Genomic DNA, 25,818 nt, shown 5'->3' with positions numbered 1-25,818 from the left:
ATTATACTGAACCTCATTTTTCTATTGTCTTTCTGGTTTGTAATTTACGTCTGCCTTCATACTCCATAGTCTTTTCATTTCTGCCATATTTCATAGCCTACATGCCTAAATTGTTTCCCAAACTCAGTTTTCTGATAAATTAAATGTTCTAGCAATGCAGTTTTAATATTACCATTTTTTCATTCTAATATTAATGTTAGAATGAAAACATGGTAATATTAAATCAATATATAATATTGATAATGCAATATTAGACGTATGTATTTTTTCCTGCCCCCAAATTTATTTTTTTATAGTTCATAGAATCCCATCAGGTAAATGAACCAGTATTTACTTATCCAGTTTCCTATTATGAGACATATAGTTTGTTTTCAATTTGTTACTGTTGTAATACTATGGAGAACGTCCTTGAACATACATATCTAATTATTTCTTTAAGAGTGTTATTAAAAGTGGAATTAATTGGTCAACAATTTTAAGGTTCCTGATGCATGTTTCAAATATTTTTCCAGGCTTTTGATGCATATATTCAAATATTTCTCTAGAAAGGTTATACAGCAACAACACTTAACATATTTTGTTATAACCTAATGACATTGGGAATTATTTTTAAATGTTTTTCTGCCTGAATTTATTTGATTGCTACTGAAGTTAAGCATATTTTCATTTCATTTCTTGAATGGATATATGTTTCTGAAAATTATATGTAGGCACTTACTGTTTTCATCACAGATCTAAAAGAAAAAAGATACTGCTGGAGCTAAATAGGCAGAAGGAAGACGAGGACCTCAGATTACGTTTGCAACTTCAAAGACAGAGAGCCATGAGACTTTCTCGAGAACTACGGCTGAGTATGCTTGAAATAGTTCATCCAGGTACATGGCAGTGTCAACTATAAGGATGTTTAGGGCACCTTTTATTAAATTAAATTTTCTTACTGACTGATGTTTTTTTGTTTGGACTTTTGACCTTTTTTCTCCATTTTTCAAATAAACCTTTGTAAATTTCCTTTGTCAAAAAGTTATTTTTTTTCAGATTCAGACCTATTAGTTGATGAGCAATCTCCTCATCATTTTTCTTTTCTTGTCTTTCATATAAATTAGTATAATATAAACATTTATGCATAAAGATAGCTGTCAGAAACACAAACTTCTTGAATTGAAGTAAGGAGTTAGAATATTGCTACATTCTCCTATCAGAACTGTACTCATTCTCTATTACAAACCTTGTGACATCTTGCCACCTTTGACAGACTAAGTTGAAATTAAGAATAAAGTATAGTCTGGAAGGTATGAGTGGTTTCAAGATTTTCTTTTCTTTTTCTTTTTCTTTTTCTTTTTTTTTTTTTATTTGACACAGGGTTTCACTCTGTCACCCAGGCTGAAGTGCAGTCACATTATCATGGTTCACCACAGCATCGAACTCCCAGACTTAAGTAATCCTGCTGCCTTAGCCTCCTGAGCAACTAGGACTACAGGCGTGCACCACCATGCCTGGCTAATTTTTTTTTTTTTTTTTTTGGTGGAGATAAAGTCTTGCTTTGTTGTCCAGGCTGGCCTTGAACTTCTGGCATGTAGTGATCCTCCTGCCTCAGTCTCCCAAAGGTCTGGGATTACAGGCATGTGCCACTGCACCTGGCCGCCATCAAATTTCTTTTTTCGTTCTTTTACTTTCCTTCTGATTACTCATTCCCAGGGTCTTTTACTAGCTCCTTATTTTTTTTATTTCCCTTAGATACATTTCCTGGAGTTCCATCACCCCATTATTCTCATGTTGCTCTTCTCGGGTATTCCGTTTATAACTATAGTTTCAGCTACCACTGAGTGCTGAGCACTTTCAAATCTGGTCTCCATCCTCACCCCCTCTCCTAAGCGCTACAGCAGAACTGCCCAATAGGACTTTTTACAAAATTAAAATGTTCTGTATCTGTACCATCCAATATAGTAGCCAATGGCTAAAGGTGGCTTTTGAGTATTTGAAATGTAGCTAGTGCGCTCCAGGACCTGAATTTTAATTTTAATTGAATATTTCAACATAAGTAGCCACTTGTGGCTAGTGGCTACTATATTGGATAGCACACATCTGTAGCCAGCTGCCTATTAGATAACTTTATTTGGATATCCCCAGGCATCCTAGAAACTAAGGTTATTACTTTACCTCCTAGATTTTCTTCCTTTGTTCCTCATCTGAGATAATAGCACTAACAACCTATGCAGTTTCACATTTGAGACATCCTAGAGTTCTTTCTATCTCTTACTTCCCCATCCAATTGATAATTAAATTCTATCAGTTTTTTGTGCTCTCTTTAATAGTTTTATTACTACTTAGCGTTATTACTACTGCTACTACCTTTTACTGCCTTATTCCGTCACTTATGTAGTGTGAACCCTGGGCTATACTCTGACAACTCCAAGAAAAAGAAAGTCATCCGTGTAACTGAGTGACTTAAGAGAAATTTGAAAGCACACAGAGTAGATAACATGTACACACATTTTGCCCTATCCTTATTTCTCTAAATAAGCTGCATAATTTGGGAAAGCTTTTGTTTCTAAAATGTTGGAACCATTGTAAAATAATGGAGTTGGAGACATTAGTAAACAATAGTGGAAAAAAATAAAAAGACAAAGAGATTGTTATTGTTATCATTCTCCTGATTTCAGAACTTGACAAAACTTGGCAAGTGAGTATGTTGTAATAGTGTCTATCATCTTTTTAGGTCAGGTGGAGAAACATAATCAGGAAATGGAAGAGAAATCAGCACTGATTATTCAGAAACATTGGAGAGGGTACAGAGAAAGGAAAAACTTTTACCAACAGAAGCCTTTCCTCACAGAGTATAAAGCAACTGTTACACTTCAAAGAGCAGTGAGTCTGATGTAGTTCAAAGAGTTCTGAATTAGAAGGCAAAATCATTGGTTCAAACCTGACTTTGCTAATTACCTGCTGTAAAGCTTTAGTCAAGTCACCTAGCTTTCTAACTGAGCCTTAGTATCTTCTTTTATAAAATTCAACCTCCTTGACTCTGGCCAAGCTGATTTAGACATTCAGTGCAGAGTACTGCCATAGAACCTTCTATTACTATGCTGCAAGTTTGTTATTATTAATTTTTTTCTTTCTTATCTGAGCTATGAGAGTCTTATTTATTGTTGTCAGCACTCTGCGTGTTCTTGATATATGAATGTCTGTTTATCCTGCCTTTTTTACTCGTTGTTATATGAATCGGATGACCTAACTTATGGGAAAGTATTTTGTAAATTATAAGATCTTTTGCAAGTATAGCATGTCATATTTGATTTTTTTTTTAGATTGGAAAATATAGTTTATTTAGAAAATAAGTTAGAGAGAAAGAGATTAAGATTACCTCCCCAAGATAGGGGAGGGGGCTAAAGCCAGGAAACATGATCACAGTTCGGCAAAGCGTTGGCCCATACTTGATTTTTTTAATGCACAAATGAGGAATTAGGTTTACTTAGATCATTATAACTTTTGAATTGTGGAATGGTATTCTTAAGTGATAATATTTCTGTGAACTATCTATCACATAGAAATATTTTATTGCTTTGGAAAAGCATAGCAAAAGGCTCTTGTTTTTTTAAAATTTAATCAACAGTTTTCCTAATGTTCAGTCATTCTCTTATACGTGGTTAGCTTTCATATTAGAATTTCAGGACCTATAGCATTTAACTTAACAATACTTTATTGAACTTTTAGATCAATTTCAGTTTTTCATGGTGACAGATTTTGAACAATCTTGGTGAAAAACTTTTTTACAAAAAAATTTTTTTTTTAATCATCCAAAAAACACAGAATAAATATATCTTTCTTTTTTTTTTTTTTTTTTTTAGTTGAGTCTCACTCTATTACCCAGGCTGTAGTGCAGTGGCAGTGGCATGCTCATGGCCATGGCAGCCTCAGCCTGCTGGGCCCGGGTCATCCTTCTGCCTCAGCCTTCTAAGTAGCTGAAACTACAGGTGTGCACCATCATACCCGACTAATTTTTGATTTATTGTAGGGATGAGGTCTCACTGATTTGTCCAGATTGGTCTTGAACCCATGGGCTCAGGCAATCCTTTCACCTCAGCCTCCCAAAGTGCTGGCATTGTAGGCATGAGTCACCATGCCCGACCCACAGTAGAATAAATAGTAGAGGAAATAGGATGAGATGTCTGCCTCTTCTTCCTTCAAACTCAAACTCTTCTGGGGCTCTCAGGTTGTATCTGCAACTGTCCACACTGTCACTGAATCACATACACTCCTGTTATCTACCCTCTGCTAAACAAGGCCATCTAAAGATTAACTCATTGGTTTGTAGGTTGGAGACACTTCCTTTGAAGGAACTTTTCTAATTGTTGCCTCATGGCCTACCTCTTTTTTAATGTCTTTCCTGCCACAGAGCTAGCTGGGCCCTAACTAAGTTGACTTCCAACCTTGCCTGATATAGGTGAGCCCCATATTTGTAAAGGAGTCCTCTACTATAAAGTGAAATACCCCAGTTTGTCTACCATTCCTTAGAGAAGTAGAGGTCATCATGGGAGAGTATCTGAGGGCTATGAAGGCAAACTTGTTTTGGCTTTTAAACATTCCATTGGACAAGAGGAAGATAATTGGGTATATTTGCCTCATATCTGCTCTACCCAAGTGAAGGAATATGAGTATCTGTTTTAAGTGACAGCAAAAAGGTATGGGTCATGGTCATATTTATAGTCTTTGCATCTCACTACAAAAAATAACAGTGAAGTCAAAGCAAAGTTAGCCAAAATGGAAAAGGGAATAAGAAGACTACTTTCTTTTTTAATTTTTTTTTTTTTTTGAGTAGAAGTCTCACTCTGTCACCCAGGCTAGAGTGCAGTGGCACGCTCCCAGCCACTGCAGCCTCGACCTGCTTGGCGCTAGTGATCCTTCCACCTCAGCCTTCCAAGTAGCTAGAACTACAGGCACACACTACCACGCCCAGCTAATTTTTTGATTTATTGTAGGGACAAGATCTCACCATGTTGCCCAGGCTGGTCTCGAACCCACGGGCTCAGGCAGTCCTCTCGCCTCAGCCTCCCAAAGTGCTGGGATTTTAGACTTGAGTCACCACACCCGGCCAAGAAGACTACTTTCAATGAGAGAAAAGATTAAAAAAAAAAAACATGGGAAGTATATATAGGAAAGAAAAAGAAAAGTAATAGAGAAAATTAGAACAGGGCAATAGTAAAGGACATATTTTGCTATATTTTTAAAGTACTCTTTTCCAAGATACACTATAGACCTGCACTGTCCAATACTATAATCATTTAGGCACATGTGGTTATGCAGTACTTGACATGTCCAAATTGAAATATACTGTAAGTGTAAAATATCTACCAGATTTTGGAAACCTAATATGAAAAAAAAGAGTGTAAAGTATTCCATTAATACTTATAAAAATTGATTACTTGGTGAAATTTTAATATTTTGTGTATATTGAGTTATAATATATTTTACATAATTCAATATATGCAACATATTTCACCTGTCTTTTACTTTTTTAAATGTGAATACTGGAAAACTGAAAATTACATATGTGACTCATATTATATTTCTTTTAGCACTGCAGTTGACCTAAGAATATCCTTCCAATGAACTTGTCCCTCAGGAGAAACTCGTTATTAGTGTCCTTGGCAGGAAAAGAAAGATCAGAACTGTTATCTACCTTCTGTTTCTCCCTTACTGTAGTCAGAAGCAGAGGCATTATTTTTCCAGCAGCTAAATGTTGAGAAAACCCTATATAAAATTGCCAAAAAAGAAGAAAAAAAGAAAAATCAAGGAAAGGGAAGAATAGAAGGAAAGGAGAGAGGGTCTTTCAACAGAGGAATGCAAACACAATTGAAGACTCCAATGCCATCCTAAAAAGAAGGTCTTAGGGATGGTTTCTGAACAGCTTGTTAGTGCCCACCGTGACATATCGGCTGAAAGATAAGTATCATGGAACATCTAAGGAAAGTCAAGACCAAAGCAAACAGAATGAAACTACTTGATAGAAATAGAGATGTTGCCGGGCTCGGTGGCTCAGCCTGTAATCCCGCGCCTTTGGGAGGCTGAGGTGAGTGGATTGCCTGAGTCTGCGGGTTCGAGACCCGCCTGGGCAGCGAGACCTCATCTCTACAATAAATCAAAAAATCAGCCGGGCATGGTAGCGCATGCCTGTAATTCTGGCTACTCGGAAGGCTGAAGTGGAAGGATTGCCGGAGCCCAGCAGGTTGAGGCTGCGGTGGCTGGGAGCGGCCACTGCACTCCAGTCTGGGTGACAGAGTGAGACTCCAACTCAAAAAAAAAAAAAAAGAAATAGAGATGTTGCAGGTGTAAGAAAAAAAGTTTAATGTATTATTAATTTCCTGAGGGAGATAAGAGAAGATAATACATGAAACAAAACCCAGATGCCATATAAAGGAAGCAAATGGAAGAAAAGTTGACAGAAAAGCAGAAAGATTAATAAAAGGGCTAGGAGAAAAAGTTAAGGAAATCTCATAGAAAGCAAGGAAAAAGAGTTTGCCAGGCACATTGGTGTGCACTTGTAATCCCAGTCATTCAGGGGACTGAGGCGTGGGCATGTAAGCCCAGGAGTTCCAGACCAGCCTGGGCAACATAGTGAGATCCCATCTTAATAAAAAGGAGGAGTGGTCTTTAATTTAAAAAAAAAGAAAAGATTACCAGTCTAGGAGGTCAAACATCCAAACATTTGAAATCAAGAACCAAAAAATCAGAGGAGAGGAAATCAAACAATTCAATATTTTCCAGAACTGAATATTGTGAGTTTTACACTAAAAGGACCAACTATGTCCAATACAATGGCGGAAACATACCCACATTAATTTCAAATACTGTGAGATATCCTGGGAACAAAACGACTTCTCAGCAGTTACAATGGAAGCTAAAAAGTATTTAAATAAGACTGTCACATGTTTGAGGGAAAATGATTTCCAACTAGAATTCTATACCCAACAAAACCATTAATGAAAGGTAAGAGCAGACTAAAGACATTTTTAGGCATCACAAAATCTCTAAAAGAAGGGAGTAACCCAAGAAAGACAGGCGACGTGAACTCTAAAAACACCAGTGAAAGATGAGAAGTAGTCACCACGGAACGGCAGCTACACCCCAGGTATAAGAGCAGTCAGTTCATGTTGCAGCAGGTCAGGAAGCTCCCAAAAAGTGTATGTCCAACAAAACAATCGATAGAATGCCTGATGTGTTATAATGTGTTGGCAATTAGGGCAGAGTTTGTAAAATATAATCAGTAATACGCATAGAAAACTTAGCACGGGAAAAAGAATTAATAATTCCAGAGAGAATTTAAAAGGTGCAAGGAAGGAGAAAAGTAAACTTAATATACTGTTTTGTTCAAAAGTGAGTAACCTTGATACGGTCATTGAGCCACAAAAACAGTGAACATTGGTTTAACCAATAATATAGGATGGATGGGGACATGGAAAGTATGTGAGAGTACAGGCAATGAAAGGAAGCTAAATTCTTATCTTCCATACAATAAAATCAATAGATAATACCTGTGTCTGAAAAGAAAAATCACAGAGAAGTAGAGATAACTATCAAAAGAAAAACCTGAGTTAAAGTTGTTGCCTTTGGGGTTGAGGAACAGAGTAAATGGGTAGAGGACTATAGTTGTTTAGTTAATAATTCTTATAAAACGGACACTTTAAGCAATAGAATTACATCAGGAAACTTTTCCTGGAAAAGGGCCAAATAGTAAAATATTTTAGGCTTTGCAGGTCATGCAGTCTGTCACACTATTCAGTTGTAGCACAAAGGCAGCCAAAAGCAATAGTAAGCAAATGAGCATGACTGTGTTCCAGTAAAATGTTATTTATAGACATTGAATTTTAAATTTCATATAATTTTACATGTCACTAAATATTATTTTCCCTTTGAATTGTTTATGTAAAAAGTAAAAACACTTCTAGCTCTCAAGCCGTATGAAGGCAGTAGTAGGCTGGATTTAGCCTATGGGCTATGATTTGCTGACTCCTGCTTTAAACAATGTGAATATGTACCTTTGATGAAAATAAAAACTACAAAGAAGGGAGAATAATAAAAAAACTGGGACGAATAATTTCAAATCTGTCCTAAAATCACACCTGTTATAAGATTTCTTATTTTTATCAGGAGTCCATTCTGAAGGACATGAGAAAGAACATTCAGAAGGTGCTTATGTCATAGCCCCATACTTTACAATCTTGTAATGTTTACAAATATTTTCCTCATTTACTGGCCCTTTGATAGTTACAATCCTTAGGCTATGTAGAATTGAGATAACTTTTCAATAGACATAGAAGCTGTTAAAGAGATCAAATGACTTGCCCAAAATCATACTTTGTAAGGGATTAGAACTGAGACTAGAATCAAATGCCTGTTTCCTTTTTTCCTGTTAATTGTTTACTGTATAAATAATACATGACTATATCCTTGTTTAAAAAAAATTAAAACTCTATAGAAGAATATATAGTTTTAAAAAATCACTGTCCTTTCTCACCCTGTCACAGTTCCATCCTCCCCATATACACTTAGAGTTAACCACTATTGCAGTGTGATCATTATTATATGTTATAGGGAGAAAATGGTTCTACTAGGAGAGAAAAATCACAAACCTTCTTTTTTCCCCTCTAGGCTCTTAAATTCCTAGCAAAGTGCCGGAAGAAAAAAAACCAATTTGCTCCTTGGCAAGGGCTCCAAGAACTCAGTGATTCACGCAGAGTTGAACTAAAGCAACAAGTGGATGACTATGTCAGAAGGCATTCAGTATGTAGGCTTTTGTGCCACAATATCAGTGTTACATTATTATTCTAGTGCATGATATTCACCAAAAAAGCACTGTCTCGTGTGTGTGTGTCCATTCATTGTTTATATAAGGTAATACAGTGAATTCCACAGAGTAATCATAGAGTTAATGGATTTGAGTCTTTATAGTTACATGGCCATAAAGATGTATTCACTGATAAAGGCAGCTTTGCTTTAAATCAGTTATTGCCCATACTACATCAACAAGAGTTGGCCATTGCATATTTTGCAATAGTACAGTGAAACTTGGGCTATTTTGGACCTTCCAGAAAGAGTACTTGTAACTGTCAATCACTGCATATTCAGTCTTACATTTGCTAGACTGCTAATAAACCTCCAGAAGCCAATAAGATACAGTATTTGACTATCACAATAATACTGCTAGTACCTTTCTCTTAATAGAAATATCTCTATTTTTAACTCTCTGTGACTACCATATTGCAAATCAGGTGTTATTTGCTTCTCCCACCTGAGTTCTTGATCTTACACTCCTATGTATCTATGAAGGTCGGTTTCGTTTCTACCATGAGTGTGCCTCATCACTCCTGTCATTAATTGTAATCACCTGTGCCTTTGCTGATTCTCTGTTTTCTTCTCGCTTCTCTCATTTCCACACTTGCCTGATTTTTATGGAGAAAGTTGGCAGTTTACACAGTACAATCAATCAGAATTATTTCCCTCATTTGAATCAGCCACTCCTAATGTATCTTGGTACTTTTTATATCAGTTTTGTTGTGATTGCAGTGGTGTTTGTCTCTGAGTTCATATTCTCTCTCTCTCCCCCCACCCATACACACACACTTTGTTCTGGGGAACTATTAGAGGTTTAATGTCATATTTAGGCAATTCTGTCATTCCCTCTTTCATTCATTCCTTCAGAGCTCCCAAAATGAAAGGGCTTTATACAAAAAACAAACAAACATAAAAACCCTAAGCAGATGGAAAGCAGAGTACAAATGTATTAATAACTGAGCATGTTATCTGGTAACCACTAGAAAAGAACAATAATAAAAACTGAATAAAATAACAATGATTGCTTTCAAGACCCTTGACATCAGACAACAAATAATAATACTTTCTGAGAGGGGACAAAGTGAGCCCTAAAATTACCTAAGGAAGGTAATAGCCCAAGAAAGAAGAACAGAAAGGAGCTCTTTGGAATCCTTTAGTTGAGGAGATAGAACTGAGACTTTGGGGAGACCAAGGCAGATAGACTTCACAGAACAGAGTACCAGAGTGAAGAGAGCTGCAAGAAGAGAGAACGCCAAATATCTGCAAAATGTACCCCTTGAGTATTCTTCAGAATACTAATCGGCACATACATGTGAGGAATCAGCACATGCCCAAGGCCAAGGAAACAGTCATCTTTATTTTGTTTTTGTTTTTTTTCTTTTTGAGTCAGAGTCTCACTCTGTTGCCAAGGCTGGAGTGCAGTGGCACACTCATGGCCACCTCAGCCTCGACCTGTTAGGCTCAGGCAATCCTTCCACCTCAGCCTTCCAAGTAACTGGAACTACAGGCACGTGCCACCATGTCTGGCTAATTTTTTGATTTATTGTAGAGATGAGGTCTTGCCAAGATGCCTGGGCTGGTCTCAAACCTGGGGGCTCAGACAGTCCACTCACCTCAGCCTCCCAAAGTGCTGAGATTATAGGCATGAGCCACCGCACCCAGCTGAAACAGTCACCTTTAAATATAAGAGGGAAGAGTGCCTGAAATTTACACAATTTCATCTGTTCCCATCAAATACACTGGGGAAACTCATAATTCACAGGGTATTAGGAAGAGGGGAGAGTAGTCAGGAAGATCTTCCCTTAATGGTGGAATATAATTAGCCTAGATTCCTTCATTCTCCTAAACAAATCATAAAAGTGTTTTCATGTAATGTAACCGCAAAAAGATAAAAGTTTTCATGGAATGCAACAGCATCCCAGAAAAAGACTCAAGATTTTTAGAAATACCAAAATATCTAGCAACCAACAAGGTAAGAGTCACAATGTCTGACTGTCAATCAAAGATTAACACTTTGAATAGAGGTGGGAAAACATGTCCCATAATGAGGAGACTAGTCAGACCAATCCAGAAATTACACAGATGTTAAAATTAGCAGAGAGGGGCATTAAAACAGTTACTGAAACTGTATTCCGTATGTTCAAAAAGTTAAATAGAAATGTGGAAAATATTTTAAAATACCTAAATTCAATAGAAAAGAAGATGTCAAAATATTATATGAAATATATACTGGATGGAATTTGTAGCAAATTAGACGTGGCTGGATAAAATATTAATAAAGTTGAAGCTATATTAGTTAGATACCACACAAAATGCTTCACAAAGAAGAAAAAAGGAAAAATATTTGAAAAGAATTTTGGTGAGCTATGAGACTTTACGTGGCCTAATAAATGGATAATTGGAGTCCCTGAAGGAGATGGGGAGAAAAAATAATGGCCAAAAACTTTCTAAACTTAAAATGATAAACTCACACCGAAGCCCAATGAAGGTACATGCACATGAAAAAAACTATGGCAGTTGGGCGCAGTGGCTCGCACCTTTGATTCCAGAACTTTGGGAGGCGGAGGTGAGAGGATTGCCTGAGCACCTCAGGGGTTTGAAACCAGCCTGGGCAACTTGGTGAGACCTTGTCTCTACAATAATAAAAAAATTAGCCAGGCATGGTGGCACATGTCTGTAGTTCCAGCTTCTTGGAAGACTGAGGCAGAACGATTGCCTGAGTCCAGCAGGTCGAGGCGTGGTGGCCATGAGCGTGCCACTGCATTCCAGCCTGGGCAACAGAATGAGACTACAACTCAAAAAAAAGAAAAGAAAAGACTACCACAAGGAATATCATAGTCAAAATTTTCAAACCAATAATACTGTAAAAATTCTAAAAACATCATATAAAGACAAAGATGACATATTTATTTTTCAGTAGAATCAATGGATATCTTGCTTTAAGTTACCAAAAGAAAAAAGAGTTGTCAACTTAGAATTCTATACCTAACAAAAATATTAAAAAGACAAATACTTTTTCAGTCTAAAGTAAAGAAAGACTTGATCACCAACACACTTGCACTACCAAAATGTTAAATCTTTTAACTTGTAAAGAATTTAACATTCCAGAAATGTCAAATTTTTTAAGGTTTGAAGGATTTAGCTTTCCTATTAAAAATGATATCACAGAGAAATCTGGCTCTCTAAAAAGAAATTAAGAACACTGGAAATGGTAACTATAGCCGTGTGCCACATAATGATGTTTTGGTCAACATTGGACCACATATAGAATGGTTGTCTGATAAGATTATAATGCCATATTTTTACTGTACCTTTTCTATGTTTAGATACACAAATACTTACCATTGCATTACAATTGCCTATAATAGTACAAAAATATGCCATTCAGATTTGTAGCAATAGTCTATACCATATGGCAGGTGTATAATAGGCTATACCATGCAGGTTTGTGTAAGTATACTATAATGTTTACCTAACAATGAAATCACTTAACTGATTTTTCAGAACATATCCCTGTCATTAAGCAATGCATTAGTATACATGGGTAAATATATAGTAGTCCTCCTTTAACCTTAGGGGTTACATACCAAGACCCACAGTGGATGCCTGAAACTATGGATAGTACCAAACCCTACGTGTACTGTTTTTCCTAAACAATTCATACCTGTGATAAAGTTTAGTTTTTAAATTAGACACAGTAAGAGATTAGCAACAATAGCTATCTTTAATAAAAGTTATATGATATGGTCTCTCTTTCAAAATATCTTATTGTACTGTACCATGGATAACTGAAACCATGGAAAGCAAAACCATGGATAAGGGGGAACTGCTGTATAAGACGTTTTCCTCATCATTTAAGTCTTTATAAATATAACAGACTCTTACAATGTATACCACATAGTAACTATTTTTACTTTTGCAAGTCATACAGCCTCTATTGCAATTATTTATCTCTGCTATTATAGAACTAAAGCAGCCATATATAATATGTAAATGAATGGGTGTGGCTGTGTTTCTGTAAAACTTTATTTTCAAAAATAAGCAGTTGGTTTTAGTTTGCTGGCCCTTGTTTTAAACAAAAGCAATAATAATGCATAGTAATGTTTATAACATACTAAAAAATAAAATGAGACTCAGGCTTAAAAAAAATCATGAAGCAAAACTGATAGACCTATGATAAGAAATAGAAAAATCCACAATCATAGTTGGGAATTTCAATAACTCTCTCAACCACTTTTAGAACAAGTAGGCAGAAAAGCAGCAGGGATATGATAGATATGAGTGACGTTATCAAACACTTTAAACTGATTGACATTTTTTAGAACATTTCTCCCATCAATAGAATACACATTCTTTTGAAGTACACATAGAGCATTTACCAAGATGAACTGTTCTGTGTCATCAAACAAGTCCCAAACTAAAAACACAAAAGAAAACAGAAAATTTCAAAATATATTCTCTGACCACAATAGAGTTAAGTTAGAAATCTGTAACAGAAACATCTCTGGATGTAATCATCAAATAGATACAACACTAATTGACACACTTCTAAATAACCAAAGGGATCAAATAATAAATCAAAAGGGAAATTAGAAGGTATTTCAAACTGCTTGAAAAATTCTACCTTTCAGAACTTGTGGATTCTCTGACAGTAGTGTTTAGAAAGAAATTTTGATCACCAAACACCTATATTAAAAAAGAAAGATCGCAAATGAAAGACCTCAGTGATCCAGGCATAGTAACAAGTACCTGTGATACCAGCTATTTGAAAGGTGAGACAGGAGAGTTGCGTGAGCCCAGGAGTTCAAAGTTATAGTAGGCTATGACCATGCCTGTGAGTAGCCACTGCACTCTAGACAGGGCAACATAGCAAAGCCCTGTCTCTTAAAAAGAGGAAAGTGTTCAACATGACAAAACTAAAAAAGGAGCAAGTTAAATCCAAAATAAGTGAAGGAAGGAAATAAAGATCAAAGGGAAGTCAATAAAATAGAAAACAAAAACAATAGAGAAAAATCAATGAAACTAAAAACTTGTTTGAGAAGATCAATAAAATTGATAAACCTATAGTCAGACTGATCAGGAAATGTGAAGATACAAATTATCAAATCAGGGTTAATAGAGGTAACATCCAGCCTGGGCAATCTAGTGAGACCTCGTTGCTATAGAAATTTTTTTAAAAATAACCAGGCACGGTGGCATGTGCCTGTAGTCCCAGCTACTTGGGAGGCTGAAGTGGAAGGATGGCCTGAGCCCAGGAGGTCGAGGCTGCAGGAAGCTATGATTGTGCCACTACACTCCAACCTGGGCGACAGAGTGAGATCTCAACGCAAAAAAAAAAAAAAGTGACAGTTTATATACTCTATAGCTATTAAAGGATGAGGGAATATTAATAACTATGCCAATACAACACATTTTATGAAATAGTCAAATTCCTTGAAAGACACAGTCTGCCAAAGCTAACCCAAGAAGAAATAGATAAAATAAATAACCCTGTATCTACATGTCTATTAAGGTAACTGAAATCGTAGTTAAAAACCTGTGTACAAAGAAAGCTCCTTGACTAGACTGCTTTACTGATGAACTTAGTGGGAAATAATGCCAATTCTATATGTGTTCCATAAAGTTGAAGAAGAAATACTTTCAGCTCATTTTGTAAGATCAGCAATACTCTGACACCATAATCAGAGACATCGCAAGCAAAAAACTTCAGAACAATAGTCCTCGTGAGCATGTATTTTAAAATTCTAAACATAATTTTAGCAAACTGAATATAGCAACATATTGAAAGGTTAATACATCATGAATAAATAAAGTTTATCTTAGGAATGCAAGGCTAGTGTAAAATTCAAAAATTAATCAGTGTAATTCACCATATTAACAGGCTAAGAAAAGCCACACGTTTTCTGCATCGTTATATCAATAGATGCAGAAAATAATTTGACAAGCTACAACATCTAGTCCTGACACAGCCCTCCAAAAACAAATCTCAACAAACTAGAAATGGAGGGAAACTCTTCATCTGATGAAAGGTGTTTATGAAATACCTACAACTGACATCATATTTAATGATGGACTGAATTCTTCTCCCCTGAGATCAGGAACAAGATAGGATGTCATTCAACACAATTAAATTCCCATTAGTTTTTTTTTTTTTGTAGAAACTGACAAGCTAATTCTAAAATTCATATGAAAATGCAAAGAACCTAGAATAGCTAAAATTGCCAAAAAGAATAGAGTTGGCTGGCAGGGCATGGTGGCTCATGCCTATAATCCTAGCATTTTGGGTGGCCTAGGTGAGAGAATTGCCTGAGCCCACGGGTTCGAGACTAGCCTAGGCAACTTGGTGAGACCTCATCTCTACAATAAACAAAAAATTCAGCCGGGCATGGTGGCATATGCCTATAGTTCCAGGTACTTGGAAGGCTAAGGCAGAAGGATCAACTGACCCCAGCAGGTCGAGGCTATGGTGGCGGTGAGCATGCCACTGCACTCCAGCCTGGGTGATAGAGACTCCGGCTCAAAAAAAAAAAAAAAAGAATGGAGTTGGAGGGCTAACATTACCTGATTCAAAAATTATAAAGCTACATAATCAAAACCATGATAATTGATATAAAGATACAAAAATAGATCAATGTAACAATTTAATCCAGAAATAAAGTCACATATATGACCAACTGAATGACAGAGATGACAGTTAACACAATAGAAAAACTGGAGCATTTGGATAACCATATGTAAAAAAATTGAACTTGGATCCATAAATCACTTCCTATACAAAATTTAGCTCTAAATGGATTACAGAGGTAATGCAAAACATTTATAAAATGTCTAGAAGAAAACATTGGAGAAAATTGTGACCTTCAGTTAGATAAAGACTTTTTAAATATAGCATCAGAAGCATAATTCAAAAAGGAAAAAAAGTTGACTACCAATATTTAAAACTTTTGCTCTTCAGAAGTCACTGTTAAGAGAATTTTAAAAAGAAGGCACAGATTTGGAGTATATCTTTGATAAAGCTTTTATATTTGTAAATAGAACTACCAAAATTCAACAATAAGAAAACATATGAACCAATTTTTTTAATAGACAAAAGGTTTGAACAGACACTTTACCCCCCAAAAATAGATAACAAACACATGAAAAGATGCATAATTAGTCATTAAGGGAAATGCAAATTAAAACCACAATAAGATATTTCACACCTGTTAGAATGTAAAAGGTTGAACATACAGAAGGTTAGCAAGCATGTAGAAGAAATATGATTGACGCACTTCTCATGGGAATGTAGGATAGTACAATCACTTTGGAAAACAGTTTGACAGTTTCTTTAAAAATTAAATGTACATCTATCATATGATCCAGCCATTCCATTCCTAGGTGATTCCAGAGAAAAGGAAATATATGTCCATATAAACACTTGTACATGAATGCTCTTAACCACAAACTAGAAACTCAAATGTCAATTAGCATATGAAAAGATACACTGTTGTGTATCTATACAATAAGTACTATTCAGAAGTAAAAAGGAATAAATTGATATTCTTAATATAGATAAATCTCAAAATAATTCTGCTAAGTGAAAGAGGCCAGACAAGGTAGAATATATACTGTGTGATTTTTGCAAACTAATCTATAATAATAGAAAGTAGATCAGTGGTTGCTTAGGGATGAGAGGATGGGAAGGGTGAGAATAAGGATTTACAAAAGGTCAGGAAGTAATTTAGTGGTGTCTGGGCATGGTGGCTCATGCCTGTAATCCCAGCACTTTGGGAGGCAGAGGCAAGAGGATTATTTGAGCCCAGGGGTTCCAGACCAGCCTAGGCAACTTGGCCAGACCTCCTCTCTACAATAAATCAAAAAATTATCTGGGTAAAGTTCCAGCTACCTGGAAGGCCGAGGAGTAGGATCACCTGAGTCCAGTAGATTGATGCTATGGTTGAACAGTTCATGTGATTGTGCCACTGCACTCTAGCCTGGGCACATGAGTGAGTCTGCAACTCAAGGGAAAAAAAAAAAACTTGGTGATTAACATGATGGTTTCACATTAATAATGTCAGTTAATATGACAGATGTATGAATATGTCAAAGCTTAGCAAATTGTACCCTTTCAATATCTGTAGTTTACTGTGTGTCATTTTTACCTTAATAAAGCTGTATGCAGGAAACAATTTTAACCTAAATGCTGAAAAAAAGGGGGGAGGGATCCTGAGCATTAAAGAACAATCAACCTGGCCACTAATAAAACATGGCTAGTGAATCTCAGATTCTGATCAATCATATTAGCAGCACCTCCCTTAGCCAATAATCAGAACTGAATTAGAGAGAGGGGCAGAAGCACAACTGAAAGCTCTTTTCTATGAGCAGAGATAGAATGAAAAGAGAGACACAGGAATGCCTCCTCTCCAACAAATAATCAGTTCCTAAGCTATATGTTTCTTAGGAACTGAGAGGACTATATTGCTCTTAGCATTTTTTTTTTTTCTGAGTTGGAGTCTCACTCTGTCGCCCAGACTGGAATGCAGTGGCTGCTTCCAACCACCGCAGCCTCGCCTGCTGGACTCTGACGATCCTTCCACCTCAGCCTTCCGAGTAGCCGGAATTACAGGCATGTGCTACCATGCCCGGCTGGTTTTTTGATTTATTGTAGAGATGAGGTCTCGCTGCCCAGGCGGGTCTCTAACCCGCAGGCTCAGGCAATCCACTCACCTCAGCCTCCCAAAGGCGTGGGATTACAGGCTGAGCCACCGAGCCCAGCTGCTCTTAGCATTTTTAATCATTTACAAATGTAATTATCTTTGTAAAAATTACATCCTCAAGCCACACACACACCAAGAAGTCCTGATTTAGTAAATTTTGTGTGGCCTCTATATTTTTTAATTCATTTTCAATGTGGTAAAATATACAAAATGTAAAAATTACCATTTTAGCTATGTTTAAATGTATAGTTCAGTGGCATTAAGTACATTTATTGTGCAACCATCTTCACCATCCATCTTCAGACTTTTTTCATCTTGCAAAACTGAAACTCTATCCATTGCACACTAAGTCTCCATTTCCCTTCCACTCAGCTCCTGACAAATACCATTCTACTTTCTGTCTCTCTGCATTTGACTACTCTACCTCATAAGAGTGGAATCATACTAGGTTTATTTACTTGGCATAATGTCTTCAAGATTCATGTTTTAGCATGTGTCAGGATATTTTTTTTTTTTAAGGCTGAAAAAACATTCCATTGTATGTATAGACTCTATTTTGTTTATCCATTCATCCACCAATGGACACTTGGATTGCTTCCACCTTTTGCCTGCTGTAAACATGTATGTACAAGTTTCTGTTTGTGTTCCTGCTTTTTATTCCTTTGAGTATATACTCATAAATGGAACTGCTGAGCCTTATGGTCACTCTTTTTAAATGTCTGAAGAGCTGCCATACTGTTTTCCATAGCAACTTTACATTTTCATTAATAACCCACAAAGTTTCAGTTTCTCCATATCCTGATCAATACTTGTTATTTTATGTTTTGTTTAGTTTTTTATAGTAGCTAATGAATGTGAAGTGGTATCTCATTGTTATTTGGATTTCCCTAATTAGTGATTTTGATCATACTTCCATGTGCTTATTGGTCATTTGTATATCTTTTTTTGGTAGAAATGTCTATTCAAGTCTTTTGTCCACTTGTTTAATGAGAATTTTGTTGTTGTTGAGTTTTAGGGGTTCTTTATATATTCTGAATATTAATCCCTTATCAGATATGATTTACATATATTTTATGCCATTCTGTGGGCTGCCCATTTACTTTGTTGATGGTATCCTTTGGTGCACAAAAGTTTTTAAGTTTGTGCAGTCCATTTTGTCTATGTTTTATTTTGCTTCTTGTGCTTTTGGTGTCATATTTAAGAAATCATCACCTAAATCAATGTCATGGTGCTTTCCCCTACGTTTTCTTCTAAGAGTTTGATAGTTTTAGTTCTTATGTTTAGATCTTTGATCTCTCTCTCTCTTTTTAAAGTACGTCATATGTAATTATGATGCATATTGCTGTTTTTTTTTTAAATGCTGCTTTACCCATACTGTATTGCAACAGTTTAAAATCCTGTGGCTTGCCTTTGGGAGGCTGAGGTGAGTGGATTGCCTGAGCCCGTGGGGTTTGAGACCCGCCTGGGCAACTTGGCGAGACCTCATCTCTACAATAAATTTTTAAAAATGAGCCAGGCCTGGTAGTGCACAGCTTTAGTTCCAGCTACTTGAAAGGCTGAGGCGGAAAGATCACCGGAGCCCAGCAGGTCGAGGCTGCGGTGGCCGGGAGCGGCCACTGCACTCCAGTCTGAGCGACAGAGTGAGACTCCCAACTCAAAAAAAAAAAAAAGAAAGAAATCCTGTGGCTAAAAAGTAAGGTATTAGCTGGAACAGGGTTGCATCCAAGATCCAGAAACTAGAGTATTTGAGAAAGATGTGGTGCCAGAATCTTTATTAGCTCCAAAGTTAAGATTATTTCATTCTAGTCCAAACTAATCAGTTAAGTTCTCCTTAATTTGCTGAGTAGCTAAAAGAATACAGTCCTTTGGCTGATTTTGTCTCTTGTTTTCTGAAACCAGAAGCAGTTATAATGGCTAAGTATGGGAGTGGGAATGAGAAAGGAAGTAAGATAGTCCTTTCAGATAAGAGTTCTGAACAAAGGGGTTGGCCTTATTACATTTCTTCCAGGCCAGTGTCTTTATCAAACCATTTGTAATTTTCACTGTGATAATCTTATCTCTTCTTTCATAATACTACACTGCATACCATAAGATTCAGTTGGTAAAATAAGAGACTGCTAAGCATTCAGGAACCTCTGCTAAGTGGCTGGGTAAAGCATACTTTGATATATATGCCCTTCCAGTGACAAGTTTTTCTATCTTATGTTCCCAGGGCTCTCAGATGTCAGATGTGGCCAGCAGGGAGCTCCATGCCCAAGCTCAAGAACAACTGCAGCACTACTTTATGGGCAGGGCCCTAGAAGGGAGAGCCCAGCAGCACAGAGAGGCCCTGATGGCTCAGATCAGCACCAATATTGAACAGTTAATGAGTATGTGCTCGTTTCACTTTTGTTTCCTAAAAGGAACAACCTATGCAAGATATGTGACCTCAAAAATCTTAAGAAGGAAAGCACTATTAAGAGTCTTTTAGCCCATCTCCTATCCCTAGGAAATTTCTAAATAGATCAGACCAGCATACAATGTTTTCAAATGATGCAAGTTTTATAACCTCCTGTCGTGCTTCTGTCAGCCTTGCCATCATTCATATGTATCAACTCAAAGTTATTAATTTTAAAGATGCTGAGCCCTTCTAGCCATTTCTTCTATGTAATCTGAAAAACTTTTGTTCATTTTTTAGAAGTAGATGATAATAGTTACAGTGCCATTCACTTGTAGAGCATTGTATAATTTTTAATGAAGTACTGTCACAAAAATTAACTCACCTGTGTCTCATAACCACTGGTCCATTTAATGAGTGATCCCATCCATGAAACCACAGCGTTTCAGTCAACTTCTGGGAGTGTGTGTGTGTGTTTGTGTATGTGTGGACAGAAAGGACCAGGATTCTCTATTTAATGGCCATTACTTGTAAATTTTGTATTTTTGAATTAGATAAGTGACTGAAACTATGTCTCTCACCTGTAGGATGAGAGTCTACTATTATTTTTAAAGTTCCTGTTCTTTTTTTTTTTTTTTTCTTTTGAGTCGTAGTCTCACTCTGTTGCCCAGGCTGGAGTGCAGTGGCTTGCTCACAGCCACTGCAGCCTCAACCTGCTGGGCTCAGGAGATTGTCTGCCTCAGCCTTCCAAGTAGCTGGAATTATAGGCATGTACCACCACACCTTGCTAATTTTTTGGTTTCTTTTGGAGATGAGGTCTTGCCAAGTTGCCCAGGCTGGTCTCGAACCCCTGGGCTCAGGCAATCCTCTTGCCTCCATCTCCCAAAGTGCTGAGATTACAGGTGTGAGCCACCATACCCGGCAGTTCCTATTCTTCAAATAAATCATCTATGCAGGTGCAGTGGCTCACACCTGTAATCTCATCACTTTGGGAAGCCAAGATGGGAGGTCTCTTGAGCCCAGAAGTTCAAGACCAGCAAGACCTCATCTCTACAAAAAAAATCAAAACTTTAGCTGGGCGTGGTAGCTCACTCCTATAGTTCCAGCTACTTGAGAAGCTGAAGCAAAAGGATCACCTGAGTCTAGGAGGTGGAGGCCGCAGTGAGCCACAGTCATGCCACTGCACTCCAGCCTGGGCAACAGAGTGAGACTGCAACTCAAAAAAAGAAAAGAAAAGAAAAGGAAGAAAGGAAGGCAGAAGTGGCCAAGCGATGGGGGGGGGGGGAGGGAGGGGGGGTTGTTACAACCACAGCTGCAAGTTTTGATTGGTAACAAACCATCCACAGCTAGCAATGATAATAGACTCAGTGTTGGAATCCTGCCTTTACCTGCTATAGCATAGTTACAGCTCTAGTTTCCAAGGTCCTACTTGTTTGGCATAGGTCTCTTCCACTTAACTTGTTTGTTTTCTGTTTATGACAGAGGCACCAAGTCTGAAAGAGGCAAAAAGGAAAGAACCTGAGCTATTCTTAAGTAGATCCAGGCCTGTGGCAGCCAAGGCCAAACAGGCCCATCTCACTACCCTGAAGCACATACAAGCACCCTGGTGGAAGAAGCTTGGGGAAGAACGAGATGATCCAAAAGATGAGCTTAATGTAGAATTGGAAACTTTATTCTTTGGTGGAACCAAACCCTCATAGGAAGAGAACTGACACAAATCTTGTATTTTAGGAGAGTATATTGTCTGTGCCTCTGGCATGCTGGTAGACTAGAGCTATCCTAACTCATGATTTTCCAGAGGTTCTCTCCAAACAAGACTTGCAGTAAGCAAAGAGTTATCTTCTATCTCTCTCTCAATTCTCTTTTTCTTTTCTCCACACTCCCATTCCTGGCTACACATAGGAATATGTGGCTTTTATTGTGAAACTAAATTCGGCATGACATTCTGTTGTTTACATAAAATGTGAGTTTTCTTTTGTTTCTGTTGTTTCCCAGCTAAAGGTATTTCTAAATAAATATTTTGAACCATTGATTTGAAAAACTTGTCAGGATTATGTAAGCATTTCACATTTGTTATCTAGAATTTCTGTTTTTATATTAATATAGGAGGCGTGTTCCTGGCCTTTATTAACATGAATAAAAGAAATGGTCAACCAAAGAACATTTCACTGTTTTCTATAAAGCAGTGGTTGAACTCATTTTCTATTTTGGTATATCTGAAAGAAACTACACACACAAATCTAACTAGGATTCAATACAAGAAAAATTTACCCAGATAAAATTGCATTCTATTAAACTATGAGAACTATGTATCTCACTGCTTCCTTTTTTGCCTTTTCTCCTAGAAATCTCAGTGTGAAATACAATATTTAATTTCTGTTATGATCCTACCTGATTATTTGGTTCCAATCTAATAACTTCTGATTTTCCCATTTACTTTTAATTTTGTTTTAATACTAGAAGTCACCTCAATTTGTGTTTGTAACAATATGAAATTTAAGTTACAATCAGTTAACAAATCATGACTTCATACAATAAGGAACCTGGAGGGTGCTCTTTGTATACATGAATTAAAATACCAATATTTCTAGATGGGAAGAGTAAGTAATATAATGCTGTACAGTCTCCCAAAGTTCATTTTAGTAAAATTCTAGTCGAAATCCCAATATAATTTTCATTTATAATTGGAAAAGAAATATACAAAATTCACCTGTAAGAATAAGCAGATGAGAATTTGGTTTCACTTAGAATGCAGAAAGTCACATGAGAGTGTTGCTCTCACCTTAGCAAAAACCAAAATTAACAGCAGTAATTTTTCTTCGGCCCATCAGATAGTTAAGGTCTCAAGCCAAACATATAAACTGAGATGGGACTCAGTATTTGTAAAATGAGGTATTTCACTTTTAGTAGAGCATAGGAGAAAGAGGTGGCTAGGTTAGGAGAAATCAACCAAAATTTTAACAAATTCTTAAAGGTCAAATGTATGTTAGCATGTCCGTTTAGAATATCTCAGAGCCCCCAGACAGAAGAAGAATATAGACCTCTCCCAAATTCTCATAAGAAAGGCCAGAAGCAAGGCAGGAGGACTGAAGAGACCCCTTAAGTGACAGGTGCAAATGTGAAGTGATAAGGCTGCTACTGGGTGTCATGCCTAAAGTCCCACCCACTTCTGCAAGCCTTTATTTTAAAAGTCATAAGCTACTGTAGCAGGGGCAGTAGACTCTCTTACCTCCAAGGCTCAGACAAAATCCCACTGCATGTAAGGAAGGAATGAGGGAAGGATAGGGAACACTAGTCCTAGACACAACCAAAGATCCAGTGTTGCTGAAGGAAGGATAGAAACAAAAACCCTTCCCTCCTGTGGGAGGGACAGTAAATCATATTGAGCCCCAAAATCCTGTCAAGACAAAGTAGAAGGCTAATGCTGGGGAGGACACTCATACCCAAGACCAACCGCAAATACAAGGCAGTTTGACTGTCATGGGGTATAGGAATAGGAGCCCTGAGAAAAAAACCCGGCCCCAAACATAGGTGGAAGAGACTGGCCTTAGACCAGGATAACAGAACACCCCGACCTAAACAACAATCCAGCACCACACAATCCCATTACCACTGGAATAGGGGAAGTGCATAGAGACTTTCTCTGTGACAAAGGCATACAAAGATGACTGAAAGTGGAGAGTGGGACAAGAACATAGAAAACCAACCTTCCCAGACTTCACCCTAAGCACAAGATAACAATAGCTAGAACATAAATTTGAAGCCTATAGTGTACAAAAGATCGAAGGAAAATCCAAACTCAGTTAAACTGAATAATTTGGTTCAACCCTCCTACAATACAAATCTGATACTATCCATGTAGCATTAATGCAGATGCCACAAATTAAGAGCACAGTCCCCAACAAAAGTGTTCTCACTTCAGATGCTAGTCACAAGTTTGGGATCCCTACACTTCTGACCAACTGGCTTCAGATTTGGGAGTTTCCAAAACCCCATAAAGTTTGGTAATTCTACTAAAGAAATTCACAGAACTCAGGAAATCCCTATACTAATGATAACCATTTTATTATGAAGGCTGCAAATTGGTACCATCCACTTAAAGAACACTTAGAACAAAGTCTGGAAAGGTCCTGAATGTAGAGTTCTGTGCTCTCTCACTGTGGAATCAGGGCACATCACCCTCCTGGCACACCAACCAGGAAGTTCAAATGATACTCAGAGTATTTTATTATATAGGTATCATTGATGGAATCTGATCATGTGATTGAACTAAGACCTCCAGTCCCCACTCCCCATGGAGATCAGGCTGATAACACATGACTCAAAACCCCAACTCTGCAATCACATGAATAGTCTTTTTGTTATGATGACTCAGTCTCCATCCTGAGTTTTCTTAGCATGAACTCAGGCATGATCCAAAGACCCATCATGAAGAGCAAAGAAACTCCTACCACTTAGGAAATTTCAAAAGTCTAAGAGCCCTTTACTGGAAAACTGGGATAAAAGTCAAGCAAATTATACAATACCTCCAAACTGTAAGATATAAAGAAATGTGCCTATATTGACATAAGTAGTATCTACCTTTCTCTGTACTTCTAGAATGATGTCTGAGATTCATTTTGAGACACAAAAGTGCTAGGAAATAACCTTTTGTCAAGAAATAGAACTACCAATAATTCAGGAATCCCACTGCTGTGTATATAACCAAAAGAAATCAGCTGGGCATGATGGCTCTTGCCCATAATCCTAGCACTTTGGGAGGCCAAGGCAGGAGGATTGCTTGAGCCCAGGAGTTTGAGGCCAGTCTAGGCAACATAGCAAGACCTCATCTCTACAAAACAAAAAATTAACTAGGCGTGGTGTGGTAGTCCCAGCTACTTAGGAGGCTGAGGTAGGAGGATCACTTGAGCCCAGGAGCTTGAGGCCGCAGTGAGGTGTGATCATGCCACTGCACTCCAGCCTGGACAACAGAGAGACTCAAAACCAAACAAATCAGTATATTGAAGAGATATCTGTACTCCCATGTTTATTGCAGAACTGTTCACAATAGCCAATATATGAAAAAATCCAGCTGTCCATCAATGAATGAATGGATAAAAAATGTGCTATGTATACATACTGTAATATTAAGCCACAAAAAGAATGAAATCCTGCCATTTTCAACAACATGGATGGAACTGGAGGACATTATGTTAAGTGAAATAAGTCAGGCACAGAAAGACAAATGTTGCATGTTATCACTTATTTTTAAAATTGAACTCATGGAGATAGACAGTAGAATCATGGTCAACAGAGGCTTGGAAGGGTAGTGAGGAGGGAGAGGGTAAAAAAGATAAGGCTTGGTGTAGTTCCAGCTACTTGGAAGGCTGAGGTGGTAAAATCACCTTAGTCCAGCAGGTTCAGACTGTGGTGGCTGTGGCATACCACTACACTCCAGCCTGGGCAACAGAGTGAGACTCCAACTCAAAACAACAACAACAAAAAAGAGAAGGCTAATGGGTACAAAAATACAATTAGGTAGAAGGAATAAGGTCTAGTGTTCAGTAGCACCATAGGACAACTATAGCTAACGATAATTTACTGTATATTTCAAAACAACTAGAAGAGTGGAATTGTAATGTTCCCAACACAAAGAAATAATAAATACCTGAAGTGATATACCCCAATTATCCTAATTTGATCATAATACATTGTATGCTTGTATCAAAATATCATATGCACTCCATAAATATGTACTAGTATGTATTTATAATAAAATTTTTTTTAAATGACACAGCCTGATAATGGGGCAAAAGAGGTATGACAGGATTCAGAGAGAGTAGACAAAGGGGACAATCAACTTTCTGTAAGTACAGGGACCAGAAAATAGGAACGTCAATAGTGGTTTGGTGGAGAAACAACAAATTTAGACTGGGA

The 25,818-nt window shown here is 37.3% G+C and overlaps 1 protein-coding gene across 1 annotated transcript in view; it reads left to right on the top strand.

The window, feature by feature from the left end:
• IQCB1 (IQ motif containing B1) overlaps window positions 1–21,801 on the top strand; it is a 62,871-nt gene extending 41,070 nt beyond the window's left edge. The window contains exons 11-15 of the mRNA XM_008048220.2: window positions 733–875; window positions 2,717–2,865; window positions 8,647–8,778; window positions 19,738–19,894; window positions 21,385–21,801. Of these exons, the coding sequence (XP_008046411.1) occupies window positions 733–875; window positions 2,717–2,865; window positions 8,647–8,778; window positions 19,738–19,894; window positions 21,385–21,602 (799 nt within the window). The 3' untranslated portion in view covers window positions 21,603–21,801. The remainder of the gene's footprint in view (window positions 1–732; window positions 876–2,716; window positions 2,866–8,646; window positions 8,779–19,737; window positions 19,895–21,384) is intronic.
• Window positions 21,802–25,818: the final 4,017 nt, after the last annotated feature.

The sequence above is a fragment of the Carlito syrichta genome, unplaced genomic scaffold (assembly GCF_000164805.1).
Source record: "Carlito syrichta isolate Samal-C Ts95f unplaced genomic scaffold, Tarsius_syrichta-2.0.1 Scaffold121532, whole genome shotgun sequence".
NCBI classification, from domain to species: domain Eukaryota; kingdom Metazoa; phylum Chordata; class Mammalia; order Primates; family Tarsiidae; genus Carlito; species Carlito syrichta.
The sequence above is the reverse complement of the archived record's forward strand: the minus strand, read 5'-3'. Positions and strand labels throughout refer to the sequence as shown.